Below are 27,500 nucleotides of genomic sequence, written 5' to 3'. Positions count from 1 at the left end.
TTCTGTCGTAGAAACAGTGATATAAAAGCTGCATCAAAGCAAAGCGAACAGCATGGGGCGAAGTGAGCCTTCCCTGCTCGACAGACAAAATGGATGAGTGCAATCCAAAGAATGAGATGAAGAGTGGAAAAAAGCATTAAATAGTGTGAAAAGAGGGAAACAGATGGTGTGTGAGAGAGCCCACAAAGGCAGGTTTCATTGTTCTTTCTCCTAACTTAATTAAGCCTTTGTATGTCTGCCTATCTGCCTCTGATAAATGCTGCTGCTCCCTCTGCCTGGCCTAACATTTAGTCCTTTAAGTGAGCTTGGTTGTGAGATGAAAGAGGCTCATCAGAGTGTCAGGCCTGTAACGGGCTGGGTCATGAGGTGCAGTGCACAATAATAATAACAACAACAACAACAACAACAACAACAACAACAACAACAACCTGCAACAGTGGCATAATCAACGACAGCAGCAGCAGCAGTAGCAGCATCCCCAGAAACACTGCCGCCACCAACCTGCAACTGTGGCATAATCAGCACGGCTGTCAACAAGTAGCACAGTGGAGGAAATCACAGCGCTGCATCTCATTAGACAGGCAGCCTCAGCAGGCTGGAGAAGATGTGGTTATGGAGGGACAGCTGGTGTTTGCAGGACATGAGCTGTCAGGAGTTTTTTTCTGGTGTGTTTCCTGTTATCACCAAGAATTTGGATTTTAGCCCTTCCTCTACGATGATTTGGGTGTACAGATATTTTGGGGGATAAACCGAGCAATGTACAACCACTCATATGTTTCAGTTCCTTTTTTAATCATGGATGTATCTCTACCTGTCATGTTGCCCTGACTAATTGGTGCCAGGACAGTCTCAAAACTCGTACACAGACAGCCAATTGGGAGGCCCACCTCAGGTGTAACTGATGATTTGTGTGTAATCTTTAGGTCTTGTAGAAAAATTCCTGACTTTTCAGCCACTGAAAACTGTATATTTATTTGCAAATCACTCCACACATTTGTGGATCAGTTCATGTATTTGTGGATGCATTTACACACGCACAAATCGTTTTGATACTGATCTGACTTCATTATACACAGGCTCCTGAATGTTGTTTCTCAAAACCAAATTCATTTTCAAGATGTGAAAGAGGAGTTGTAGTGCAGATGGGCATTAAGTCTTGGTCTGTCATCACTGTGGGGGACTTACTGTGACGTTGCTTCCAGAAAATTCATCAGAGTCAAAATGCTGGGGAAACTAGAGGCTGGAAAGCAACTCATTGATACTTACTCGTCTTTAATCATCTCAATGCTAAACACGTCGTCTGCTGGGAAGATACCCAAATATACCCCCACCTAAAACAGGTTGCTCTCAGAGCTAGAGGAGAATTCATGATGTGGTTTACTTTGTTTAACTCATTCATTTGTGGTTGCTTGAATTTTAAATCTCAGATCTACATCCAAAGCTCCTACTTTCAAGCTGCCAGGTTAGCTGACGCATCTGAGCTATGAACAATGACTGACATCAAACTTCTGAAATGAGACGGCTGACGTTTACCTGGTAAAGGAATAATCTCAGAGAGAGCCACACTAGCAATCTGTATTTCTTTTCCATTCATGTAGGAAGTTTTAAATTATGCACAAAGTTTCATCACCCAGACCTCTCATCGTAATGTGAGCACTCGACAGCAGCACCGTGGGCTGTGAAAGCCTGTGGCTCGTCAGCTGTTCTGCATTTCTTTCTCGTTAAGTCTCCTCTGCTCAGCTTGTAAATGTAATTGATTCTGTCTCAAGAGTTTGAAGATGATCATATCCCACGTCTCATCGAATCAGGATCCACTTAGAGCTTTAACTCAGAGATGTGAAAGTTGGCGTAGGGCTCCAAGAAATATTACATATTTACTTTAGGTGGTGGCAAGAAATGTAAATTAAATTTTTAGAGACATTAAAGCTTTGGCAAAACTTAACGAGAGGGAAAGCAAATACTGTCATAGCTCCTGCACAAAAAAGGACTGAATCACTTAAAAGCAGAGTGGTTCTGAATATTTTATTTGGACTCATAAACTTCATAAAATCTTACTCTTCATAAATCATTTGGGGGGAAAATGCTTTGAGAAACTACAAAAAGGTGATATCACACAAAGAATAACTTAGATGGACTGCAGCTCAACGTCAGTGTTTTTGACGTACCCACAACAGCGTAACCTCCTGGCACGATGGGGTAGATGGTACCGTCTGTGTGAATGCCATCTGGGAACCATGCCGCCATGCTTTCTCCTACCAGACGACCGAAGGCCGCCCCTGAAACAAGAGGAGACGTTCAGTGCTTGGTTTGATACTGAAGTCAGTGATAAAACCTTCAACACTGTACAGATGCTCTTAAAGGTACACTCTGCTCTATCTCATGTTATGGCCTCATTGATTCTGAGATAAAAATCAACAAAGGCTTAAGAAAGGAATCCATGACATAAAACAAAGGACACAAAGAAAGAATAACAATTTAACCCACAGGCTTTATTTAAACCCAAAAGATCAAAACAGGCAAGCAAAACAAAAGGAGCTGGACAGCCCGGCCTCAAGACACAAAAAAGGGAAAGATGCCGATCCAGCCACGCAATGGGCCTTGTCCACACGTAGCCAGGCATTTTCAAAAACCAAGACCCCCCCCATTCATTTTTAAAAGTACTTTCATAAATCAAGAACACCTATAAAAACTGTTGAATGTGTTGACCTGTGCTGCAAGGAAGTGTTTATTACTTAAATGGATTTCAGAAAAGCCAGCAACTCTCTAAAACTGACACAAGGTTATGTTTGACCTGCTTCTCATGGAGTATTTGACATATTGGTTCAAAGGGAAAATTGGAACATTTCATCATGTATGGACTCTGTTTCTTGATTATGTGGGACTGAGAATATGTAAAGTATTCTGGCAGAGGCTTCCAAGTCCGGCCCATAGGAAGAGGGTTAGCTGAAAGAGAAGCAGAGGCTTTGGTGTCTGTATGAATTCACTTCCTGTGTATCTATGTCTATTGTGTGTAAGTTTTGTCATGTTCAGCTTGTCAATGATTTAAGACTGTGCTGTGCCTTGTATACAAGTTTGGTGGATTGTGTTTATTAGGTAGGAGAGTGTTAGAGAATGAGTGTGTTTACTTTGTGTGTGTGGGGGTAAAAGTTAAAAGTAAAATCTATGTTATATCTGATTAAAGTCAAGATGTGATGCAATGTTGTTAACAGAAATATTCATTAAAAAAAATAATTAAATGAAAAAAAAAAAACATTTGGCCACAAGCAGCCGGAAAACCCAACAACAAGTGTGACTCTAAGCATGCCAAACCCATATTTGGCAGTGCTTCTCAGATGTAAAACCATAAAACCAGTGCCAGTCAATCAGAATGAACCCATGTCAATCAGCCGTGACATTTGAGATCCAAAAACTCAGTTTACTAGAGTCTACATGAAACCAGAGGTTTCCAAAATCTTCAACTTGGCCTGAGATTTCAGAAAACATTGTTTTAAGTGCTGTAAATTGTGTTTTTATGTGGACAGGTGTAAACATATAAAAATATATGCTGTTTCTCAGCTACATGTGGACATGGCCATAGGCCATTCTACCAGTACCTCTCCTAAAGTAAACTATCCCAAAAACTAGGTGAAACAAAAAGCGAAAAATGGACTGCCAGAGGTCTACCCCCCAAACTAGAACAACAAGCTAAAAATAACAAAAACCAACAATAATCCATTCTGGTCAAAGAGAGAAAAACCTGTGCCTCCTCACCAGCTGCTGAAAACTGTGAGAGCACATGTCTGGGTGCCTTCCTGCTCTGCCTCCCAGTCTGCTCTCCCTGCACCTTCCATCCCCTCCTCCTGCCTCAGTGAAACTGCACTCAGGTGTGCAGAAGGAGGAGGGCGAGCAAAAAACAGGGAGGGGGAGGCAGGCCACTAATACTAATACCCTGCCTGGCCACAAGTGACACTAAACATTTACTTTACAAAGAGCTGGAAGAGTAACTTCTTACCTATAACAAATACTGGCATGAAGGCTCCGCAGGGCACCGGGATGGTTGTGGCCAGGGCAGACATCCAGAACTGAAAGACACAAAGCAGAGAGATAAAGAAAGAGAAGGAGAAAGAGGGAGGAGGGCTTTTCAGTTAGCCTCAGAGTACCATCCTGTGTGCCTCTCAACCATAGTCAACTGAATCCTCTGAGAGCCGCGAGGAGGCCACCACGCAGAGCTTATTGCTGCGGTTAGATTGAACTGTCACTTTCACTCCTCATTTGACAAAGATAATGATAATGAGTGGGCTCCGCTGATTGGCCGACGCTGTGCCAGGCGAGTGTGGGCCTGCTAATTAGGGAGAGCAAACATAAAGGGGAAATGTCTGCATGACAAGGTGTGAGGATTTAACACAGGTGTGTGTTGATTTAAAGTAAAGAGTTCTGCACAGGTGAGCTTCTGATGTTTGAGTCAGTTATTTTACTATAAAGAGTAAAACAATGTCTGAACAAACCAGCGTGAAGTCATGTCATGTTTGATCAGATGTCTCATGAAAATCCAATCTATTCTCCACACAGCCCAGCAATATCCATCCACTCTACAGTGAACAAATGATCGGGCAAGAGAGCCTGGACAGTGACGGCGGACAACACTGACTGAACCGATTTTAGTGAGAGATAGTGTCCCAAACGTTTGTTCAGACATATCAGAGTTCATGTTGAAGGAAACATGCTGCCTGAAAATGTTTCAACATGAACGACAACAGTCAGTTTGAACAGGCTATCTCTCCTCAGAGAAACACTCATTGAAGAGTTTTTGCATGCTTAAAGAGAGGTCTGAATTAGAGTTTTGTTCAAGTCATTACACAAACTTCATCACTGTAATCATCTCAGGGTTTCAAATAGACTTTTTAATTACGCTCATTGCTCTGTCTCCCCTCATACCTCCTAACCTCCTCCCTCCTCTCCCTCTCTCCCTCTGCTCCGTCTATAGTTAGCTGTAATTAAGGCCGGCTGCCATGGCAAAGTAATGGATCTCCTTCTGTAACCTTACACTGCTGTTTCACACCTCTCGCTGCTCACACACACACACACACTCATGTGTGTAGGTGTTCACACACACCATGACACACCATGTGATGAGATTCAGAGCCGAATGCAGCTGGGCTCCAGAGAGCAACAGAAACACGCGATGGAAACCAAGAAGAAAAAAAAAACACCTTTGGGAAGAAAAGAAACAATCAGGGATCAGTTTTAAGCCTTGATCATCATCTTCCTCCTCTTTTCATCTGTGCCCTCCTTTGCCTGGCCTGAGAAATTAATAATAGCTGAAAAGGTTTAGAGGACCTCATAACACAGGATTGACTTGATCACACAGGTCATGGCCCTTGAGGAGTGTGTGTTTTTGTGTGTTTCCTGTCTAACTGTGGAAATGGTGGTCGACTAGATTCAAAAGCCACACTGAGCAGAGAACAGCTGTCAGTGTGCACTCAACACCCTCACAGGAGAGTACAGCGTGTAACAGTCAGAGGACGTCACACAATGTGGTCACAAGGCTTGGGTTGATGTGCTTTTCTCCTGATTCTTTTATGACTTTTGGGATAGCAATTCTATTCAAATTACAATTCTTCGATATTTGAGATTTTTCAATTTTTGGTTTGTTTTTGAAACAACAGACCAGGTGAAAAAGTTAAAGGATGATAATGATGTCAATACACTATATCTCTCACAGAGTTACACTTTGGTTTAAGAAAGAAGGAATAAATATGATGTTAAACAAAAACAGGTCACTGGATCATAAAGTTTAGTGTTTCTCTGTATAAATAAAAGCTTATCAGTGTCTGAAACAAACTGCGGTCAGGAGACTCTGTTAGCAGAGACAAACATTAACATCTGTCTCATATAAAACTCAACCTGCTCAACTTACATCCAGAGATCAACATATTACACATATATTCCTTTCCTCTCCTTGGCAGGACTTACTCATTCAGCCATACTGATTTAGATCAATTGCTTACTCAATCTTTCTCCTACTTCCATTTATCCTTTTTGCTTCTTATAACTGCATTTTAAGATGCAAAATGTGAATGTGTGCGATTTTTAACTAGTCTTAAAATTTTGCTCAGGATTAACATGGAGAAAACATGGCCTTGGTCTCTGTGACTTCACCTATCTGTTTCTATTACAGAGTTTCATATCCATTGTTTGTGGTTGCCATGCTGTTTTTTTTTTCATTTAATTAATTTATTTTTTTATTGTAGAAGTTTTGCAAAAGTTTGCCATTTACAAAAAATGAATTTTTTTGCAACGTTTTCACATTTTAAAACCAATTTGAAGATTTTTTATGAATGAAAGAAATTTTTTAGAAGAAAATAAATAATTAATTAGAAAAAAAATATCTTTTTTTTTCAATTTCTTCAAATTTTGGAAACTAAAATTTTTTTGCTGTTTCATTTTTTTTTTCTTTTTTTTTTAAATTTCTAGACTTTTTTAAATTTCTTCAAATTTAATAAAAATAAAGTAAGACATCACATTAGTACAATTGTATGGATTCCAAATAACTTCTTAAATAGTTATTCACTAGATTTTAACTCTGTGTAGAATTTTTGTACGCTTCGTAGTCTTTATTGTGAAGATACAGCAGATTTTATGGCTCCAGAATGATTTCAATCCAGGTGAGCAAAGGCAAAATGGCCACAATGAACAAAAAGTTGCAGACCCCTGGTATAGAGCAATAACTCAACTGTGGTAAAATGGTACCATTACTGATAATACTGATAATGTTTCAGTATCTGTAACATCTCTGTATCTGATTTCAAAATAAAATCTTTTCCAAGGTCAGAGGATCATCATGCTTTTTGACCTTCCATCATGACAAACATCTCAGAAATGAAACATTCACAAAACAACTTAACAATAAATATTTGGACTAAGTTGAGTTTTCAAGAAGACTTTTGATGCAGACAGCAGCAGCCATAATAATCAGCTGCTGCTGATAGTGTAACTGTTGATCACTTTGACGACCTGGTCAAACCACATTAATTCTGCCAAAGAAACGGATCACTGAGAAACAGTGGAAAGGTTTGCCTTCTGGAGAACACTTTTTAGATGATAATAGGGAACAGGACAAACAAAACAGTCACCCATTCCAAATTTACGGGAAGGAACTGTTTTCTGCAAGTTTTCTTGAAATGTTTTGAAAAACACTTCTTTACATTCAGCAATTTCAATGACAATCCTAAAGCAGCATTTCTCCTCCAGCTCAGAGTGAATATGAGTGGAAGGATTAAACACACATCCCCAGCAGCACCACTGTATGTGGATGACAGTGTTATCAGAAGCAGCTGCCTGTTTACTCACAGTAATGACTGTCTCTCTTACACACACACACACACACACACACACACACACACACACACACACACACACACACACACACACACACACACACACACACACACACACACACACACACACACACACACACACACACACACACACTTTGCCTCCAGGTGAGTTTGACAGCATGCTGGCTGCAGTTTCTCCTCTGCCTCCAGTGAACAGAGTTTTAACTATGGCCTCACACTCACATGATGCGGATCCTCGGAGCTACACCTGCCCCTGGGTTCTCCGTCAGGTAGCTCCAGGCTGCCGAGGACAGTGACTAATAGCCACTTAAAGCTTGGTCCATATGAATGCTGCTGCTTCATGTATGCGCAGTGTTGGAGGAAGAACTCAGTAACACTACAGTAAGTGTCTGTCAGTAACAATGAGGGTGACTTTGCACAAGTCGAGTTCCAAATGCTTCTCATTCCTGAAACACATTGTTTGAAAAAGTAATGCTTACCTACAACCTAACTGGATCCAACATATCTAAGACTGCTAAAGCATGCCAGGATAATTGTTCAACTTTTTTGCATGATTATTGAGTGTCACTGTACTCTGACGCATTTTTTTAAGCATGGTCACTTTGGGATTTATGACGGTTCTTTATGTGTTGAGCTCAACTTTATTGTTCACATGTTGCTACCAAAGCAAAGTGCTTAGACTGGTGTAGTTTTTGACATGTTCAAAAAGCATTTTTAGGACAACTTCTCAACTTTTTCACAGTTTAGTTATGTCCAGCTAAATTTCACTCCAGGTTTATCAGCTTGCTCTCCATGAGGAGGAGGGAAGCAGTGGGAGTTTGACATTAAGGGCGCGGTCACACTGAGCCATCCAAACCGCGCTGTACTCATACATAATTACCCCGTGGGCAGCAAGTGAGCCTCATGTGCTCATGAGGACCAACACAGATTGATGTAGAAATTAGGAGGACAAAAAGATGATTGTAAAGCCAAACGCCACAGCCCCAGGGTAGAAATATCTCAGCTTCAAACTGAATGAGCACGGTGAGCCCATCAACACAGACGAGCCAGTGTGCAGCAACAAAAATAAAAACAAAAACACAACAAACTCACTGGCACACCTAATATGCAACCACGGACCCAGTTTTCCCAGCTTGGGAAGAAACTGCTCCTGCAGATTCAGTCAACACTCACTAAGGCGTTTGATCCACAAAGGAAATACAAACAGAACAGCAAAAAATGGTGTCGCTCTCAGAATGTGTGTTCTGAACTCTTCAAACTCAGACAACTGGCCTGTTTATAGTTTGGGATGAAGCTGATGAGGATGATAAAGAGTTTGTGGAGAAATGTCTCCACAAACTCTGAACAGTCCAGGTTCCTCGGTTTGGAGAGTTCAGAATAACTCTGACCTGTATAATGAGAAATTACATGGGCACAGAAAGTGAAGTTGGTTACATCGCAAAAGAAATGCTGCACTTTAATACATTTTTTTTTCATTAAAGTGCATTTTTTTTGACTGAAAGCCCATTTTATTCTTTATTTTATTTTATTTTATCTTATTTATTTTTTTTTGGGGGGGGGGGGGGGGGGGGGGGGTATTTGAAAGTTATTGATATTCCCATTTCCATAGTAAAAAAAGTCCTCATGAAAAATAAAACTTCATTACATTTGAAAGGCTGTATTGCATTATTGATGATACATTCTTTATATATTAGTGGTTAATTTGGTCTCAAAATAAAATTGTCAATGATATCAATAATTGTTGGAGAATTCATTGTCCAGCAGAATTGGTAATTGGCCCGGGCCTAGTGAACCGTGCTGATGCCCACCTCCCTGAAGCGTGCCAAAGCAGAGAAGTTAAGCGTGCCTAAGCACAGCACGGTTTGCCAGTGTGACCTCGCCCTAAGACTAAACTGTGAAATGATGCTGTGCTTTATACAGTCCATGATCGTTGACCTCCTTTAAACGCTGCTGCTCTTCCACTGAGGTCTTGTAAAGGCTTGTTGCTAACTATATTCCTAACCCTATCAGTTGACTTACCATCTTTGTGAACCATCAACCTTACTGATTCTAACATGTATTTGATGAATACTGCTGTGGCTGTAGTGAAAGTGAAAACAAAGTGTGAGTCAAAGCAATGTGATATCTAAAACCCAACATTCACTATATATCCAAATCTGTAGTCCAACAGCCTGCAGTCTTTAAAACTGTATCTCAGTTAGATCATAATGCTCTGCCGGACATCTCGTCTTCAAACCTTTGGACAGCTGGGCCTTGAATCTACAGCTCATTATGTTTAATTCCTTGATTACTTTCCAAACTGCCACAGTTTGATGGTCTAATGGAGAGTTGAGTGACACATTAGCATTTCCAGACCTATTTCTGTACCCTATATTTGCTCTGGTACTCTTTATGTCCTCCTTGTTATTGCCACATCCAGCTCTGTGCAGCAGGAATGACTCACTCCCCCCTGAGGAATCATTAATATTTCATTTAATCTAATCTAATGTAATCTACTAAGAGTACATCTCACTGAGGTAATGCACCACCATCAAAATTTATGAGGATCTCCGACCTCACAATGACTTCCATGAACTGTCGGAGAAGCAGAGCCTTTGGGCGAGAACAGCGAGCCGGGGTTTGATGGAGATGTTGGTTTAAAACCCCAAAAGTGCTTAAAAATGGTCAAGTGTGAGTGTTAACTAATAAAAAACTTTTTACATTAAAATCCAATTAAAATAGATTTAATGAAGCACATAAATTTGACTGGCCTAATTAGACTCACAAGTTAGTGAGCTGCTTCAGGGCTGAACTTTTAAAGAAGAACATGATTAAATTCAGTCAAAATGGGAGTCAGATCTCATGAGGAGATATTATCGCTGATGCTTTTTCCTGACCAAAAGAGTTGTAACGGCTTTAATTTGATGGCTATGTCAATGTTTATTTGGTTTGAGTGAGTATTTGCTTTTCCTACTCTGTGCCTCTTGGTGTTAGTCTTGCTGCAGTTTGATTCACATCAAAGTGCTGGGACCAGGTTTGCTCCATCAGGTCTTGGAAGTGTGCTGTATGACAGCAAACTTTCTATCTCTGTAGTTCCTACAGATCCTCCTCTTTCACAAAACAAAAGTGGGATCAGACAACACTGAGCAAGCAGCTGCTAATGTTGTACAGGGATTGATTCTGCGTATGGATCTGATTTTTTATTGATTCCATTATCAATTTCTCCCATGAGTTTTCTCTGCACAAAAAATAGCTTTACAGGTTTTCTGTGTCATCAACACTTTATTGAGTTTATAAGTGAATAAACTGAGCATGTAGAGCATTACGTCTTCATATCTCTCTCTCTATATAAAAATGTATACATATGACACAATCTCTAACCCCAAAGTGTCTCCAGCTCTTTAAAGTAATATCAATCACTGACATCCAGGGTAAAACAGTTAGCCCAACAAGCAAATGTTTACCTAATGTCACAGCAGAAAACAGTGTTTAAGACATTTTTTTTTTCCTGTGCTCTAGCATTTTTGTAAAAGGCAACCACCCAATCTCTTTAAAAAGTATCCCTCATGCCTGGAGGGTTTCACGTACAGTCCATTATCTAAACAACTTGTCTACTGATGACTTCTATTCAAATTTATGAGCAGTCAACTTCTGAAACTCAGAGGTGAAAGCCTGTGGAGCAAAGCTCATCACCCATTACTGCACTTCATGTCCCATAGCTCCAACTGTCTCTCCATGTTTTGTTTTAAATCAAACCTAAACTTTCAGGTTACTGCTCAAACTCCTGGTGAGGGAGGTAGAGAAGTGAAGGAAGGGACGATGGAAAGGAGAGAAAGTCAAACCAGGAGAAGAGAAGAGAAGAGAAGAGAAGAGAAGAGAAGAGAAGAGAAGAGAAGAGAAGAGAAGAGAAGAGAAGAGAAGAGAAGAGAAGAGAAGAGGAGAGAAGAGAAGACAAGAGAAGTGAGGATACTCAGGTCGAGGCGTTCCGTGATGACGCATTGCTAAAGGCGTTTGGGCTGTGTTTAATTTGTCAGTCATCAGGGAACACCTGTACCTGTGTGTGTGTGTGTGTGTGTGTGTGTGTGTGTGTGTGTGTGTGTGTGTGTGTGTGTGTGTGTGTGTGTCACATTTAGAGGACAGTCTATCGCCTGGGGGGCCTCAGGGGACCCTCAGGGGCCCTTCTTCTACTCCCCCTCCAATTACAATGCCACAAGCTTTCTGACACTGTCCAATTCACACACACACACACACACACACACACACACACACACACACACACACACACACACACACACACACACACACACACACACACACACACACACACACACACACACACACACACACACACACACACACACACACACACACACACACACGGAAACACGCCTGTATTACTCAACCTGTGTCTCACTCAGAGCTGTTGATGTGCCTAATTGCACCCTGCCAACAATAGCATCCAGCTCTCAAGCATGAAGCATGCATGCTAAACTCATTTGCTGGTCAGTGTGTGAAAGTGTGTTGATCTTTGAGGTTGTTTACAGCGAGGAAGCTTCCACTTCATGAAAATAATGTTTGAACCTTTGACTTTTTGAGTTAATCTTCCTGGAAGTATTTCCATTGGCTTCCTTCACAACTTCAACACACCTCCACTTTGAAAGTTCAGCAGCTGGATGAGAGCAGCCCAGAAGTTTCTGCATGTAAATCTGCAGCAAGACAAGATGGCTGCCACAGGGAAGAAGAGAAATATTCATTTCAGGGAAGGAGGGGGAAAGAAAATCACCAGGCTGAGTTCAGGGAAACCAAAGGCTGTAATTAGACAGAGCCATTACAGCCTCAGCTTGAACTCTGTATGCATCCCTTTGTGTGTGTGTGTGTGTGTGTGTGTGTGTGTGTGTGTGTGTGTGTGTGTGTGTGTGTGTGTGTGTGTGTGTGTGTGTGTGAGAGAGAGAGAGAGAGTGAGGGGTAGGTGTTGAGCTTGCAGCTTGATGAGGTTTTTGCAGGTGGGGAGTGTGCACAGGCTCATGCTCAGCCCCCACCCCCCATGTCACATCTGGAAAAAGCTTCATACGTCTTTTGTGATGCGTGTGCGAAGGTTACACACACACACACACCGCGCTGGATGTTACACTAAGAGGAGGGATGCTGAAATCCATGGCATCGTTTTCTGTTTTTAAAATCTCTGAGAGACAGAGACACGTCCTCTTTGTTGTACAGTTCGGAGGCATGACAAAGACACACTGAGTCACTTCCTGTCGCTCCCACAGTACAAACTGTCACTCCACAAGTTCTGTGTTACATAACTCTGACACCAGAGCTTCTGGTCAGTCCAAGATACTTTTTTCACTTTGTGTGTGTCACCACATTTCACGCACAGTTTGTTTTACAAAGTGTAGTTAAGCACAGCTTTGGTCAGTGTATTGTTTCTTAAACTGTGCAGAACTCAGAAAGGGTTTAAGGTAAATGAAAAAAAACACCCTGACAGGTGGTAATGCATGCTGCAAATGAACACAAGCAGCTGTTTTCAACTGGGGTGCCTTATTCTGTGTCAAACAGTAAAATGACTCCATGAAAGTAAAAGCTGAACAACAATGAGGTGCCTTACATTTAGCATTGACTATAAACTTGTGAAATAAATCAATAAACAAAATAACTATAAAAATCTGAAAAAAAATGTAGAAAGGCTTTAAGCAGAGTGGAAAAATATTTTAAAACAATAACTAAAAAAGGGGGCTGCATGGTGGCACAACAGTTAGCGCTGCAGCCTCTCACAGCCACCCGCGACCCTGAACAGAATAAGTGGTTCAGAAAATAAATGAATGAATGAAACAAAAAAGAGTTTGTTGGGGAGTCTGCCCTCACCAAGAAGCAGCTTCTTCAAGCTTTATTAGCAACATACCAGAACGCAAGGCCACATTTGGCACCCTGCAAATCAAAGTCAAAATTATTTTATTCAGAACTACTCTCTGAGTGCATATACTGCCTTCTTAATAACTTCAGTCAGGTTGTATATGTGTTAGATCCTGTTTGTATGTGCGCGCACCTTGAGTGCATGTCTGTGCGTGAGACAGTGAGTAAAATTTCATCACAGAGGTGATGGTGAAAATATTGAATTCTTGCGAGACAGTATTCCTCTGAGCCACTCGTTAAAAGAAAACAGTTTGTTGTGGAGAGAAGGCAACATTATGTGGAGTTTTACATTAAACAATCTTTGCCTCCTTTAACTGAGTTGGGCTACAGAAGTAATGTAAGAGTAGCTGCAGCAGCAACAATGTTAGTTGCTAACAGCTCTCTTTGTTTTCATTTTCGATGTGCAAAGTTTTTGGCCATGGTGATCTCCGTGTGCTGTTGGTTTGCGGGACTTGTGTTCATCTGCTGATGTTTTTTTCATCTTTCTCCACAACATGTCAGCGACGGAGCCAGGATTTCAATTTTGGGTGGGCCTTAAATTACAAAAGTTAGTAAATAACTATTGCTACATGGATATGGACATAGTACTGTTACTAAGAATGTTATGAAACAGATTTGGTTGATTTGATCCTTTAATTTTTTGTTAAATTTTATAAAATGTAAGTGCATCAGACAGCAATGGCTCTCAGTGGTATCATCCAAAGAGTAGTGCTCTACCACACCAATGGGCTGAGCCACCTCAACTTTCCATGTGTTATGGGCTGTAAGAGCAGCAACATTAACCTCGGTTAGATAAAAGACAAAAATCTATAGTCTTTCCAAAAATCAGTCTCTCTTCACAACTTTTTCACCACCAGGCTAAAAGATTGACAAACATGGCTCATTTTACACAGACAGGGCATCCAACAAGAACAAAACCCCTGCTACTTTTGGTGTCAGAGGTAGTGAGTTATGGAGTCAAGACACACCTGAATGTTTCTGCATCTTCAGCACCAAGGACAGCGCTCAACTACTGCTGTTAAAGGGAATTTGTTTCAGATTGCCCTTGTCATGTGATGAATTTTCTATCTGTAAAATCTGAATTTGTTAGAACTTCTGAATGTTTTATTTGTGTGTAGCTTATGGCAGCCAGTCAGCAGCTGAATGAGGAAAAAAAATATGATGACTTCACTCATTCATTCCTCCAGTTGGCAGCCCCCCTACTTAAAAGGCCTTTCTGTGCGTCTGTGTGTAGCACCGCAGAGGAACTGGCAAACTGCACACATGATCCAGATCCTGACCCTGAACAGGAGAACGCAGCTACTGAAGAGTGGCAGCCACAATGACAACAACATTGTAATGAGTTTTTTTATGACAGGTACAGGAGCAGCTGAAGTTCAGGAAACATTTCCACCTGCCTCCCTCTGCAGCAAACAGCCTCACCTACACACAAAAGCATACACAAATCACATAACCCAGCCACATCCTGCATTGTTCTCTGCACCTACACACTCCTCTGCAGGGCTCACTCAATGTGTGAGTGTGTGCTTCCCTGCACAGCCGCATAAACCAGCGCAGCTCTGGATGCAGGGATGGCTGATGTATCACCCCTTTTTGAAGTCTAAAGGGTTTTTCACAATTAAAAGGGGTGATATAAAAACATCTACACATGGCAGATGCAGAGAAACTGCCTTAGCACAGAGTTTGTCGGCACTACCAAACTTCTTGCACTGAGATGGAGAGAGGTGGTGAGACTGTGGCGTTTCCACTGATACAAGCTGTTTTTTTCCACTGGGGCCAAGAGTGCCAACACTTTGTCTCACAGCAGTCCTTTCTCCCATCAGCCTCCCTCATGGGGGGAACAGCCAGATATTTCAGCAGAGAAAAGACATCATCATCTCATACCTTTGAGGTCAGCAAGGAAAAAAAAAACAATCAGCTGTGAGCCCAAACTTGTTTCCAGCGTCTTTTTGCTCTGGTTGACCTCAAACCTACTGAGAATTCCAACATTTCTCAACCTTTCTTTTTCATATCAAGTAAACGTTTGGAGGATTGATGTGTCATAGCCCTTCAGTCTGCTTCCTCTTGTGCACATTTCATTAATGAACTGTCTGTTCAGTAGAAACACTGCTGAGCTGAAGTGCACACTGGAAAGGCTGTTCTCCAGAGGTCTGATGGTGTGCAGGTCAGAGCTGTACTGTCTTTAATGGCGGGAATAGAAAAGCTATACTGGCTATTTAAATACATATAGATAAAAGCCAATTAAAAAGTATGATCACTACCTATAATCTCTCATTCTAAGGACCATCAGCGGTATGAAAAACCAGCATTTTGTGGCTCTTTGTGGTCATTTAGGGCCTTTAGAGTTGTTTTGTTTCTCCTTGTACGTCCCTCTTATGTCATTAGCTTTTTCACACACATTGTTTCACATCTCTCTGTGGTCATTTGCGTTTTTGTGCTGGTTTTGTACCTCTCTGGTGCTGTATCTGATGTCTCTAATGCTGCTCTGCTTCACTCTTTACACTTATGCTTTAACTTTGTGGGGTTTTGTGCCTCTTTGTCATGTTTGATGTCATGAAGGAGTTGCTCTTTAAGGTTGCCTTGGCCAACTTCAAAGATTTTTTGACAAAGACACCATAGTCTTAGTTTAGTCTGGGGTGGAAATGTCCACAGTCAGGTCTGATGTATTAATTGAGCTATGGCTAAGTCCTGCCCACAACCACAATGAGCCAATCACTGAGCATATAGTCATTGCCACACACTCAGACATTCTCTTCCCAGACGTCCATTGAAATACATTGCAGGAAGCCTGTTTTTGTTTGGTTATATAATTTGTTTTTTCCAAGAACTTAAATTTGAAAATGGTCAAACAGTGATTATGTGGTACATCCAACTTTGACACAAGGTATCCTGAGAGCCCAAGTGATGGGGTGTAGTTTTAACCCTTTCCTCAGACACATGTGAACAGAGAAAAGTGTCTTCTTTAGATAAAGTTGCGCAGTAGAGCACGTCATCTCTGTGTGAATCAAATGAAAAAGCTTCTCTGTAAAAGCAGAGATAACAAAGGTTGTCAAACGTTGTGCTGAATGATTCAGTGTAAATCCTGTAGCTCCAAACTAACAGAGACACACTCTTGGTAAAGATGGTAAAAGGAGGTTATATTTCTGTCCTGACCAATGCTGATCCTCTGTCTTGTTGTCTGAGATGCTGATGCTAACCAGATGCTGTTTATCAGGTTTGCTCTGGGAGCTGTAAATTTAGTCTGAACTGAAGCTTTTTTATCGACCTTCAACAATAAAACGATTCGTATTTCCCTCCAATGTGGACTTTAGAGCTTTTTGGTGACAGAAAGATGAAATGTGATTCATCTGTCTCCAACAATCATCAACAGCATCCTGGGAAATGTCTCCTACTGTGTGACCTGCCATAGCACCTGCCACTGAATGTTCATTGTTTGTCCCAGTGAGTGCAGGGGGCGTGGCTTAGCTATAGGTCAATCATAGCATGAGACTCTTACATCACTTTTCCAGTGATGTAAGAGTCCCCGGCTAGATCAGTGACAGGATTCTTCAACCACAGTGTCTCACCAAGAGAAAACACAAGTTTTTTCTTCCAGTTGTGGTCGGACTCTAGGGATAGTTTATAACCACTGTAAACATCAGCCCTTTCAGAAGACATTTTTCCTTCATGTTATGCTTAATATGTACATACTTTTTTCTAAATTACACAAAGTACATTATCTTGTTTAATATATTCTTGTTGTAATATTTTTCACTTTAAACTTACTTTAAACAATGTTTTTGCTGCTGTAACTGTAAACTTGCCCACTGTGGGTCAAATAAAGGGATATTGTCTCTTATGTCTTGTCTCTTTTAACCCTTCCATTAGCTGGATTCCATTCTCTTTATTGGACACCCCCTAGTTGACCTTTACTGTCCCACATGATGTGCTGGGCCTCCAGTAAGTCATGGCTGAGTCAGGCGCGACACCGAGCCGTAAAGATGTTCCTCTGTCTCTCACATGAATCCTGTTCACCGAGCCATACAGCATCAAAGTGGACCCAGACTTGAAATGCGGTTGTGGGAACAGTACTTTTTGACACAGTAAAGCTGGGGGAGGTCAGTCAGCCTTGTCTTCATATCATCTTCTTTTGACCTTGCCAGTGACAAGAGGAGGTGGGCTCGAATCCAGCTCTTTCCCATCAGCCTGAGGCCAGTATTGAATAAAAAGGGCAAAACCTCCCTATTTATAAAACCTTCTCATTTAATCCCTCTGTCTTCATGACCTTCCTCTATCTTTAATGCTTTTAGAGCCACCAGCTGCATACTGTTTGTGCAGATCTAACATAATGCTTCAGCACATGTATGGAAATCAAGTGAAGGAAGGTGAAAATAACAAAGAACTAAAAATAACGAGTAAAAGTTTTCTTTCCCACCTTCATGACGATGAAGAGGACCAGGGTGACGAAGACGTTGACCTGTGGGTGTTTCCAGGCCGCAGAGTGTCCGATGTACTCAAACTCCTCAGCGATGCCCTGTTTGGCCCACGTCCGGTTGTCGAGTAATGTAACCAGAGACTCCTTCTGGGTGAGCTGCAGAGAAATGCACCAGCTGTGTCATTTCCTTATTTATGTTGTTTGATTTTATAATCAAAAAGTCATTTTAATGATCTGCAAAATGTGACAAAGGATCAAGGTCCAAATTCTTTTAATCTCAAATTACTGTTATTTCCACTTTAATCTGAACATTTTAAAACACAGCCCTTTGCAACCAGCCAAAACTCTTTCTGTCAACACTGGGTTTTAATTAGAGGCCTTCAGACTTCTTCTATGTTGAATACTGAGTGAGAATACTGAATAAAAAAGTTAGTTTTACCAATAAAGTCAGAGTCTAAGACATGTTTTATTAATGTTCAGTAACTCTCAGTGGGAGAAGGCCAATAATCTCTCCGGCTTTCCACTCACAGAACTGAATTACAGTAATGGCCGAACTGTGGAGTGTTTTAAAAATTCCATTATGTGTGGAGTGGGTGAGTGAGACTTACCCTGCCAGCCATGAACTGACCAAATCCAGGGGGGAAAGTTAGTGTGGAAACAAGTAAAGTGACCAGTGCGGGGTACAGCAGACGTCTGAGAAAGACAGGAAGAGAAGAAAAATGATCAATAAGAAAACAAAGTAATACCACTGCGCCATGATCACTGATATTGATGTATAAAACCTCTCTATGACCTTTTATCAGCAGCGCCTTGTTAACGGTGGAAGATAAACCACTTTGCACCAAGAGCTTCAGAAGTGTTAAAACAGAACAAACTGCTTCATTACAGCCTCAGATTTAAAGACGTAAGCAGCATCGAGGATGCAAACATCCACAGTATAGATTGGACAGTCATCCTCCAAACACCTCGGTTGGTCACACGTTTCCAGAGAAAACACAGCGATTGGCTGTAAACAACGTGTGAAGCTGAAGAATCAAGAATGCAAACAAAGGGCATTAAAACACACAAGACTCAATAAAAGAGAAAAAGTCAAAGGAAGAGTTAACAGCAGGACCACCTCCAGTGTATCATCCCCTGTGTAGATGAATTTTGACACACACCTACTGGCTGCTCAGCAGGTTCACCTGTTCACCAGCTCAATCACAGGGAAGCATCTCTGCAGCATTTAGTCATGTAGACCTGAAGAAGACGAGCTGCTGGAGTTCAAAGTGAGTATCAGAACGATGGGGAAAGGTGATTTAAGGGACTCTGAACGTGGCATGCTTGATGGTCTGGGTATCTGACAAACCGCTGAGCTACTGGGATTTCAACCCACAACCATCTCTAGGGTTTGACGTTCAGATCATCTCTAACAGGTTTGCATGGACTGAAAGTGGCCTGACTTACTTTTTCATCAGGAACCTGTTGATGGCCTTCTGCTTCCTGATAAACTGGACAATCAGTCGGTTCAGGTAGACGAATAAAGCTCCACCAAAACCACTGGCAATGCTGCAGAGACAGACACACACATGTCAGAGGAAGATGGAAGTACGCATTGTAAGATGCATTCAATTTAAACCTAAGCTCTGAAAACACAAAGCACTTATCGTAGTACAGTTTCTCTCTCATAACCCACCTGCAGAGTTTCTCCCTACTGCTTTGTCCTCAGTAAAACCTTATAAATATACAGTGTTAGCAACAAGTGCCCATGCATAAATCATTTTACAGTAGAATTAGCAAGCTGTGATCGAGATTTTTAATTCAGAAGAGCAAGTAAAGGAAAAGAACAGAGAAGGACAAAGGCACGTGAAGGGAGAAACAGAGAGCAGAGGCTTGGAGCTGAGAGGGCAGCAGAGATAAAGAAGGTACAGTCAAACACAGATGGAGATGTGCGTAGGAGTCAGAGAGAGAGCTTTACATAAGCATTCATTTAGAAGCTCAGTGGGAGTCCTCTTTACGGCTCGGAGCGAGAAGCCGGGGAGCAGGAGAATAGATGGAGACTCTTCTGCAGACAACTGAATGCCAATAAATCCATCCTGCTGTATTATTAATTCTGTCAAATCTGACATCTGAATAAATAATGAACAGGGTGATGAGAGAGGCTCTGCACCTGTTGTGCAGTAAAGAAAAAAACATGGCATATAAGGGAATCTGAGCGCTAAGAGGGGGTCAGGGTTAGGGTTTATGGAAAAGAGGCTGTACAGGACAGGATCCAGCTCTAACAGTCAGTCTGGTTTGGCTCAGTTCACTTTGGCACCACCTGTGCCTGAGCTTGGTAGGCTGCATACAAAGCTCCCCCATTAAGGAGGACAGTCCTTTATGGTTACTGTGGCACCTTTCCCAACTTTTTAAATTGGAAAGCCAAATAACAGCATACCTCGCGGGAAACAGTTTTAATATTAATTTATCAGTGATCCACAGTTACTTATCAAGTACTTGTGCACACAAAAAATAGTTTGCAAAGTGCTAAAAACTGTTGCTTACATCAACAGAAAGCCAAAATTTCAGCTCTGTTCAAACGCAGGATGTATTTTTGGAGACGTCTTGAGTTGAGATGTCTGATTGTAGCGTTAGGCCCTCCTTAACCGGACCAGTTGCTCCCAAACTGTTAAATCTGTAGGCAGGAGCTCTGACTGCAGCAGGAAGAGTCCATGTGTTTCCACTAGTGGTACACTTGAGTGCTCCAGTCCTTTTGACTGGTCATGTTTCAACAGGATTTGGTCCGGGCAGGAAAGATAGCTCTTTTGGGGAGCAAAAGTGGGCTACTGACAGCACAGCTCCCACCAGCAGTAACCTGGTAGCATAGACTGTATAATTATTGGACGAAGTCTCCACAGCGTCACTCGTCTGTTTCTGAAACGGACACTTGTGTCAAAACCAGCTGGCGCGCACAAACTGGAAGTTAATCAAGCTTTGAGTCTCCTCACTAACAGCTATAGGGCCCCAGTCAGTCACATGAGCTGAGCTGTGCCTCTGATTGGGTGAGCTCAGGATCTTAATAACCTCTGAACTGTCGAGTTAGAAATAAATTCACGCCTTGTACAGTGTGTGCTGATGGAGAAATTAATGATTTAGACAGGAGACATTTTTTGAGCCAGTCTGTAAATGGGTTAATTTTTGCGAGGAAAACAGCTTTTTTTTTGGCTCGGTGTGTTTGTGACTTCCTATACTTCTGGAGCCAGCCTCAAGTGGGAACTGGAGGAACAGCAGGTTTTAGCATTGAGCTCTGTCTCATAATCTCAGACCTTAGGCTGCTGCTGTGGTTTCAGTTTCTCCTAGTGCAGAAAAAAAAATCCAGTCTGGACCCAAAAAAGAAAAGAAAAAAAGAAAAACTTGGGTGACATCGTTATACGCTGTTACATGGAGAGGACAGGACAGTGGACAGGGAGGGGGGGATTACAATCTGGAAAGGGGTCTCAGGAAAACATGGACGCAACATGGGCAAGAGACTAATCCAGAAAGCCATAAAGCTTGCATTTTATCTATTTATCTATTTATTTATTTACTTATTTATTGATTTATTGATTTATTTTTAACAAGTCTACAGTCAAGGGAATTCTAGAAAGCTTGACCACTTGATGAAGACGACTGAGAAGACTCAGATGATTTGAGTTGAAATAGTTTATACAGCTTGATGTAAAGCAGAGTCAGTTCTAGCAGACCACTCTGTGTGCTCAGTTCACAATGTCTATCTATAAACCAACAGCTTAGCTTGGGATCTCAATGTGTGCTAGAGTGTTCAAGGAGACAGGACTGATCCAGCTCAGACTGGAGTTAGCTGTACCAGATAACCTCAAGGCAAAATGCAGGTTTGGGACTATTAAACACATTTAGAGGCAATTTCCAGAATTAACTAAGGAGAGGCACATACAATTGGTAAATACCACCACGGAGTCACAGTGATGGTGTCTCAATCAAAAACACAAACAACACTTTTTGTGTTGATACTGCTGAATTAAACCTGAGTGAAGCCTCTGTGCAACTTACTATCTACAATGAAACTAAGACAGAAACCTGGAGCAGAGCCAGACTCATGTTGTCAGCTCACACCGTGGTGGTGGAAAAAGGATCCCAAACAGAACCCAGTTCTCATTGTTGAACACAGCAGAGCACACTGATTCGCAAGGGGCCAGGGTGTGCTGAGATCTGGCTCTTGCTTAATGGCAAATGGCATCGCTGTATTTGGCAAAAACGGGGCTCTGCTGCCTATTAGGTGTAAGTCACCACTGCACCAATGTGCATGAACACCTCAGAACAGAAAAGGCAAACGAGAAAGACAGAAGAAAAGATGAAAAAGAAAAAAAGAATGATTGCTCTATTCTCCTGAGGAGCTCAGGCAGAGTAAATCTCAAGCTTGTGCCTCTTCATCTGAGTTGGAGTAAAAGAGGAGGAGGGGGGTGTATCCCCCAGTGGTGAATGGTCTCATTCACAGCCATGGAGGAGCCCTCAGGCTGAGGCAGGATAAAATAGGACATGCCTCAGTGCCAAAGCAACTGTTGCAAGCTGAATTATCCATGTTAGGTGACTCATGCTGGCTACCCTGAGGTAACACCCCCACCAGCTACAGCGAGAGCAGCTCATGAATAATGTCTGAATTAATGCTGCCATCACTGCCTATGGAGATTCCTGTCAGAACAACCAGATGGGCCAGAAAACAATGACTCAGTCAGTCTTTTTCAACTGTGTGTGGACTTTAAGACCAAAAACATTTTTTGGGGAACAAAAGTTTCAGAAATGTTCTCACTGATCCTGACTGATACTGAGTTATTGAAGTGATGATGATGATTTCTGTCTCACAGGGTTGAATTCCTGTAATACAGACAGCGGGCGATACTGTGGACTTTAGAGGTGAGCTGATGATGATCCTTTTGTTTGGTGCTTGTGCACTGGACTAATACGGCGGGAAAAATAAGTATTGAACGCCTCAACTTCTTTCTCACCACATTTATGTCCAAAGATGCAATTCAAACAAAATTTCTACCAGACATTGGTATTAACTCAAATAATCCACACATGAAAAGAAATCACAACGTTCAGATGCATAAATAATGATTATGTAAAATTAAGTACGATAACACAGGAAAAAAGGATTGAGCACGCTAACTGAGACTCATCTAATACTTAGTGGAGAAACCTTTGTTTGCAATGACAGCTTCCAGAAGCTTCTTGTATGTTTGAACTAATGGCCCACACTGCTCAGGTGATTTTGGCCCATTCCTCTGCACAGATTGTCTTTAAATCTGGAATATTCTTTGGTGCCCTCTGGTGAACCCTTTTCTTTACTTCTTTCCACAAATGTTCAGTTGGATTGAAGTCAGGTGATTGACTAGGCCATTCTAACACATTGATTTTCTTTTTTTTTCCAAACCATTTGAGAGTCAACTTTGTCGTGTGCTTTGGATGGTTGTCCTGCTGGAAGGTCCAGCCACGTCTCATCTTCATCATCCTGGTGGATGGCAGCAGATTCAGATCAAGAATTTCCCCATACATGGCTCCATTCATTGCTCCGTCAATTATATGAAGTTTGCCAACACAATGAGATGAGAAACAACCCCATGCCATGATGCTTCCACCTCCAAACTTCACTGTTGGTGTAGTGTTTTTGGGTGATGTGCAGAGCCATTTCTCCTCCAAACATGGTCTGTAGTATGACAGCCCAAAAGTTCAGTTTTGGTCTCATCTGACCAGACAACATTCTCCCAGTATTCTACAGGCTTGTCAAGATGCTGTTTAGCAAACTTTGAACCAGCTTCAACATGCCTTTTCTTGAGGAATGGAGTCTTGTGGGCTGAGCGTCCATAGAGACCATGGCAGTGGAGTGCATTGCCTATTGTTTTCTCTATAACAATTGTACCTGCTGCCTCCAAGTCTTTCTGGAGCACTTTCAGGGTGGTTCCTTGGCTGGTTGAGTACTCTTCTGACTCCCTGGTCAGAAATCTTCAAGGAGCTCCTGTGCGTGGCCTGTTGATGGTAAGGTGGTGCTTCTTCCACTTGTGAATAATGGCCCCAACGGTGCTGACTGGAATATTCAGGTGCTTTGATATAAGTCTGTAGCCAGTTCCATTCTGATGCTGAGCAACAATATGGTTGTGAGTGTCTTCAGAGAGCTCTTTGCCTTTACCCATCATGAGGTGTGTGCTATTTAACTGCTTGGTGAAAAAAACACCTTTTTTATAGGACCATCAATTTGCTCTAGCCCAGCTGATATTGGTTTGCACTAATTGGAAGTTCAAGTAATAATTACCGACAGATTTCAGGTGGTATGGTGCATTTCCTTGCCGAAGTATACAGCCTTTCCATGGTGTGTTCAATACTTTTTTCCTGTGTTATCGTACTTAATTCTACATCATGATTATTTATGGACTTGAATGTCATGATTTCTCTTCATGTGTGGATTATTTGAGTTAATATCAATGTCTGGTAGCAATTTTGTTTGAATTGCAGCTTTGGAAATAAATGGAATGAGAAAAAAAGTTGACGCGTTCAGTACTTATTTTTCCCCACTGTATGTTTGGGGGATGTACCTGAATACTGCCGTTATCCATTTGCAAACATGATAAAACAAGGAATACACTGAGTCCACTCACCCAATGACAGCGAAGGCAGGAAGCTCCTGGAGGTCAAAGGGGAAGTCGAGCCGGAAACGTGTTTTAAAAAGCGCTGTGATGGTCTCTGAAGATGGAAAAATGCAGCAGAGGTTAGACAGTAGAAGGAGTTTAGGTGATGAGCCACATGATGACACAGAAAAGGCTGAGGTCTTTAAAAAGATGCAGAGCACTGAACGTGTGTGAGAGCAGCCTCAGGTCTGTCCTCAGTGAAAGGTAACGCAGAGTTCAGCTCAGGCCGCTGAACTGAGCTCAACAACAACAACAGCTGCAGTACATTTGCACATACAGAGGTTGAGAAATGTTGACAGAAATTGAGGCTAACAAGACTCTGGAAATGCAGAGGATGCCACTGGCTGAGTTTAACCTCCACCTGTGGAAACTCTGGTTTGTTATTTCGTGGAACAGAAACAACGTGTGTGTTTACAGCTGCAGCCCACACTCTCAGTCATCTTTCTTCATGACATCCCACCTGCCTCTGCCTGAGGCTGTGCTCTTTCTCAGCCAGGAGGCACAGCAGGTTAGCAATAATCTGGCATGCATTAAGAGCTGGACTGGGCCAACATTAATGTCACACATGCCAGATCTGATTCCACCTGTAGTCCACATTGTTAGGATCTTCTGCCCGTGTTAGCAGCTTTGAACCAAATACTGGCACTTCCTAATGATAAGCTGCCATCACGATCAGCAAGTCTTAAATCAACTCTTCTCTCATTCTCTTTAAATTAATTATGCTGTCTCCGTAAGTTTGTGTGGTAGATATTGATTCGAAAACATGCAGTGCTGTGTATGGGATACCTGCTCGACAGGCCTGAAAATGAAGCATGAGAACCAAACTGAGCAGCCTTATCCAGCCATCAGAAATGCACTGCAGCTTGTCAGCAGACAGAAAGCAGCGTTTGTCTGACAGCTAGCAGTTTAACTGCATATGCGGCAAAATTATATGTATTAAAAACATATTTTCCTTAATCTGTGAGTCAGTCATTATTGGTGCTACTTTCTGAATCAACTTGAAAAACAACTATTAAAATCTTTAACTCCCAATAACTGTTTTTCTAATGTCTTTTTTGCCTTTATTTTGAAAGGCAGGTGTGGCCTTTTAGCTCCATAACGACACAGTTATCTGTAATGCACTGCCACAAATCAGACATTTGGGATGTGACTGTCAGCCAGGAGATGGTGTCAGGTCACGTGACTGTAAAAAAATGGACATCATCTTGCACGGCTCAAAGTGAAGGCTACTCAAAAACTGCTCCCCCTGGTGGCTGGCTGCAGTTTAGGGCAAAAACACTGTCTCCCCAGTCATTCCAGATGTGCTGTGGTCACACTTTAAAAAATTACACACACCTCTAAGAAATGTTTCTGACATCTGATTGTGGTGGTGGTTTGGATATATTATTTGGCTGCCTTGTTTTCAAGTCCTTTTTTATGTGAAAAAGGTTTCATTTTCAGAAGTTAGAAAAGACTAAACACAGGCCTTAGATGATGTTAAATAATGATTTACCGCTGATGTTTTTGTGTGTTTTTGGGGGGGGGTTGTAAAATATGTCAGGAGGGAGAGCCAAGGGGACATTAGATTCTCCAAAGAAAAAAAAAAAGATGTTTTTTGTCACCTGGTTCTGCTCAGATTCTGAGTCCCTCACAGTCTCTTCTGCGCAGACTCTGGCTGCACAATGGCTGTGCCTGTGATGGGGTATTATGACTTTAAAACTATACAATGGTAAAGGAGGAGCCACGCTGTCTTCTCTAAGTACGCTGTATGGTCCTGAAACCAAAGCAGACCTGTAGAGAACTAGTGTCTTCTGGTGTGTTGTAGAAGTGTGTTAGGGAATTCAAAGCATTGTTGTGCTGAAGTCTAGGCCAATTAAAAAAAAAAAAAAACTGCTGTACGTTTTAATTAATAGGATTAGTCAGGATTTCGTTTGTCATGCAGTAGGATAAGGTGAACTCTTGCAGAGGTTGACCTCACCTTCGTCTCTGTTCCAAACAGCCAGGACTCTGAAGATGAAGGCACTGAAGGTAGCAGCAAAGAAACCTCTCCAATAGTTCCGAACCGCAAAGAATGTGGACGTTACTTCAATACTGAACAAGACACCTGAAACCAAAAACCACAGACAAACCCTCAAAACCTCACTGATCACAGAAGAATAGATGCATGAGAATCACAGATAACATCCATGAAGGTAAAATGAGTGGACAGCTAAAAGTATAACTACATGTTTTTACAGCTGGATGAACCTACTTTGTTCCTCTTTTCATTCTTTCCCTGATTCCCATGCCTGCTAAAATTTACTGTCAGATTGCCCTCATCTTATTTTCCAGTTGGTGCCAATGTGAGCAGTCATGCACCTTACTAAGTAACATACTAAGTAAAAGTAACTAACTTATTTTCTGACCAACTGACCAACTGACTGACTGAATAACTTTAAGTGGTGTCAGTTAGTCATAATCTGGTCTGGAGGCCCTGAAGTGAACCTCAGGTGAAACACGATGTACAGACAGATCGCAGATCGCTCCCACTCTAATGTAAGTCACATCACACTCCTCACAGAGCGTTACTACGTGTAGCATGAGGACAGCAGAGGAGAAAATAACATACATACTTAATACCACACACCTTCAGTCTGTTGTGTGCCAGACTTGTGCTTGTGCACATTTCCTCACACTCACCTCCGATGGGGGCAGCAAAACAGCATCCCACTCCCACAGCACAGGCTGCTGCCAGCATCTCAATGTTCCTAGACTCGTTCTGAAACACAAACAAACAAACAAATAAACATCTCCACTTCAGTTATTTAACACATTAACTCACAACAACTGCTCTGATAAGCTCTACAAACTAAAGAAACAGAAAGTGAAGTGAAATGATTTTGAACACTTTTATCACGCTCAAAGAGGCTCAGGTACAACCTGACTACTGAAAGCAGAAAAACTTGACCACACTGAAGACTTTAGTATCACTCTATGTTTTATCTTTGTGATAACTAAAGGAAACATTAAAAGCACCAAATAAACAGCAGCTACCTGATAAAAGTGCAGGCCGATCAGTGCTCTCCTCACAATGAACATTTTTATGAATCATTGTTTTATTATGCAGTTTGGATTCTAGACGTAAATTTAGGACTCTACTTCTGGTCAGGTTAAAGCTGAGAACCTAAAGCAGGCAGAGGACCAACATTTTAGTGCTGAGCATTTTTTGTGTTGAGGCTCTGATCT

At 41.8% G+C, this 27,500-nt stretch overlaps 1 protein-coding gene across 6 annotated transcripts in view; it reads right to left on the bottom strand.

Moving 5' to 3' along the window:
- The window catches only part of LOC141797518 (chloride channel protein 2-like), a 219,147-nt gene that overhangs the window by 62,641 nt on the left and 129,006 nt on the right, over positions 1 to 27,500 (bottom strand). For all 6 annotated transcript variants that reach the window (XM_074678954.1, XM_074678958.1, XM_074678955.1 and 3 more), the window contains 8 exons: positions 26,955 to 27,033; positions 26,254 to 26,379; positions 24,267 to 24,351; positions 19,087 to 19,188; positions 18,249 to 18,333; positions 17,641 to 17,796; positions 3,992 to 4,061; positions 2,166 to 2,276 (listed from right to left, as the gene is read on the bottom strand). In XM_074678954.1, the coding sequence (XP_074535055.1) occupies positions 2,166 to 2,276; positions 3,992 to 4,061; positions 17,641 to 17,796; positions 18,249 to 18,333; positions 19,087 to 19,188; positions 24,267 to 24,351; positions 26,254 to 26,379; positions 26,955 to 27,033 (814 nt within the window). The remainder of the gene's footprint in view (positions 1 to 2,165; positions 2,277 to 3,991; positions 4,062 to 17,640; positions 17,797 to 18,248; positions 18,334 to 19,086; positions 19,189 to 24,266; positions 24,352 to 26,253; positions 26,380 to 26,954; positions 27,034 to 27,500) is intronic.

Source organism: Halichoeres trimaculatus, unplaced genomic scaffold (genome assembly GCF_033239565.1).
Source record: "Halichoeres trimaculatus isolate MK-OKI-2021-1 unplaced genomic scaffold, fHalTri1.1 fHalTri1_scaffold_9, whole genome shotgun sequence".
Taxonomy (NCBI): Eukaryota; Metazoa; Chordata; class Actinopteri; order Labriformes; family Labridae; genus Halichoeres; species Halichoeres trimaculatus.
The sequence above is the reverse complement of the archived record's forward strand: the minus strand, read 5'-3'. Positions and strand labels throughout refer to the sequence as shown.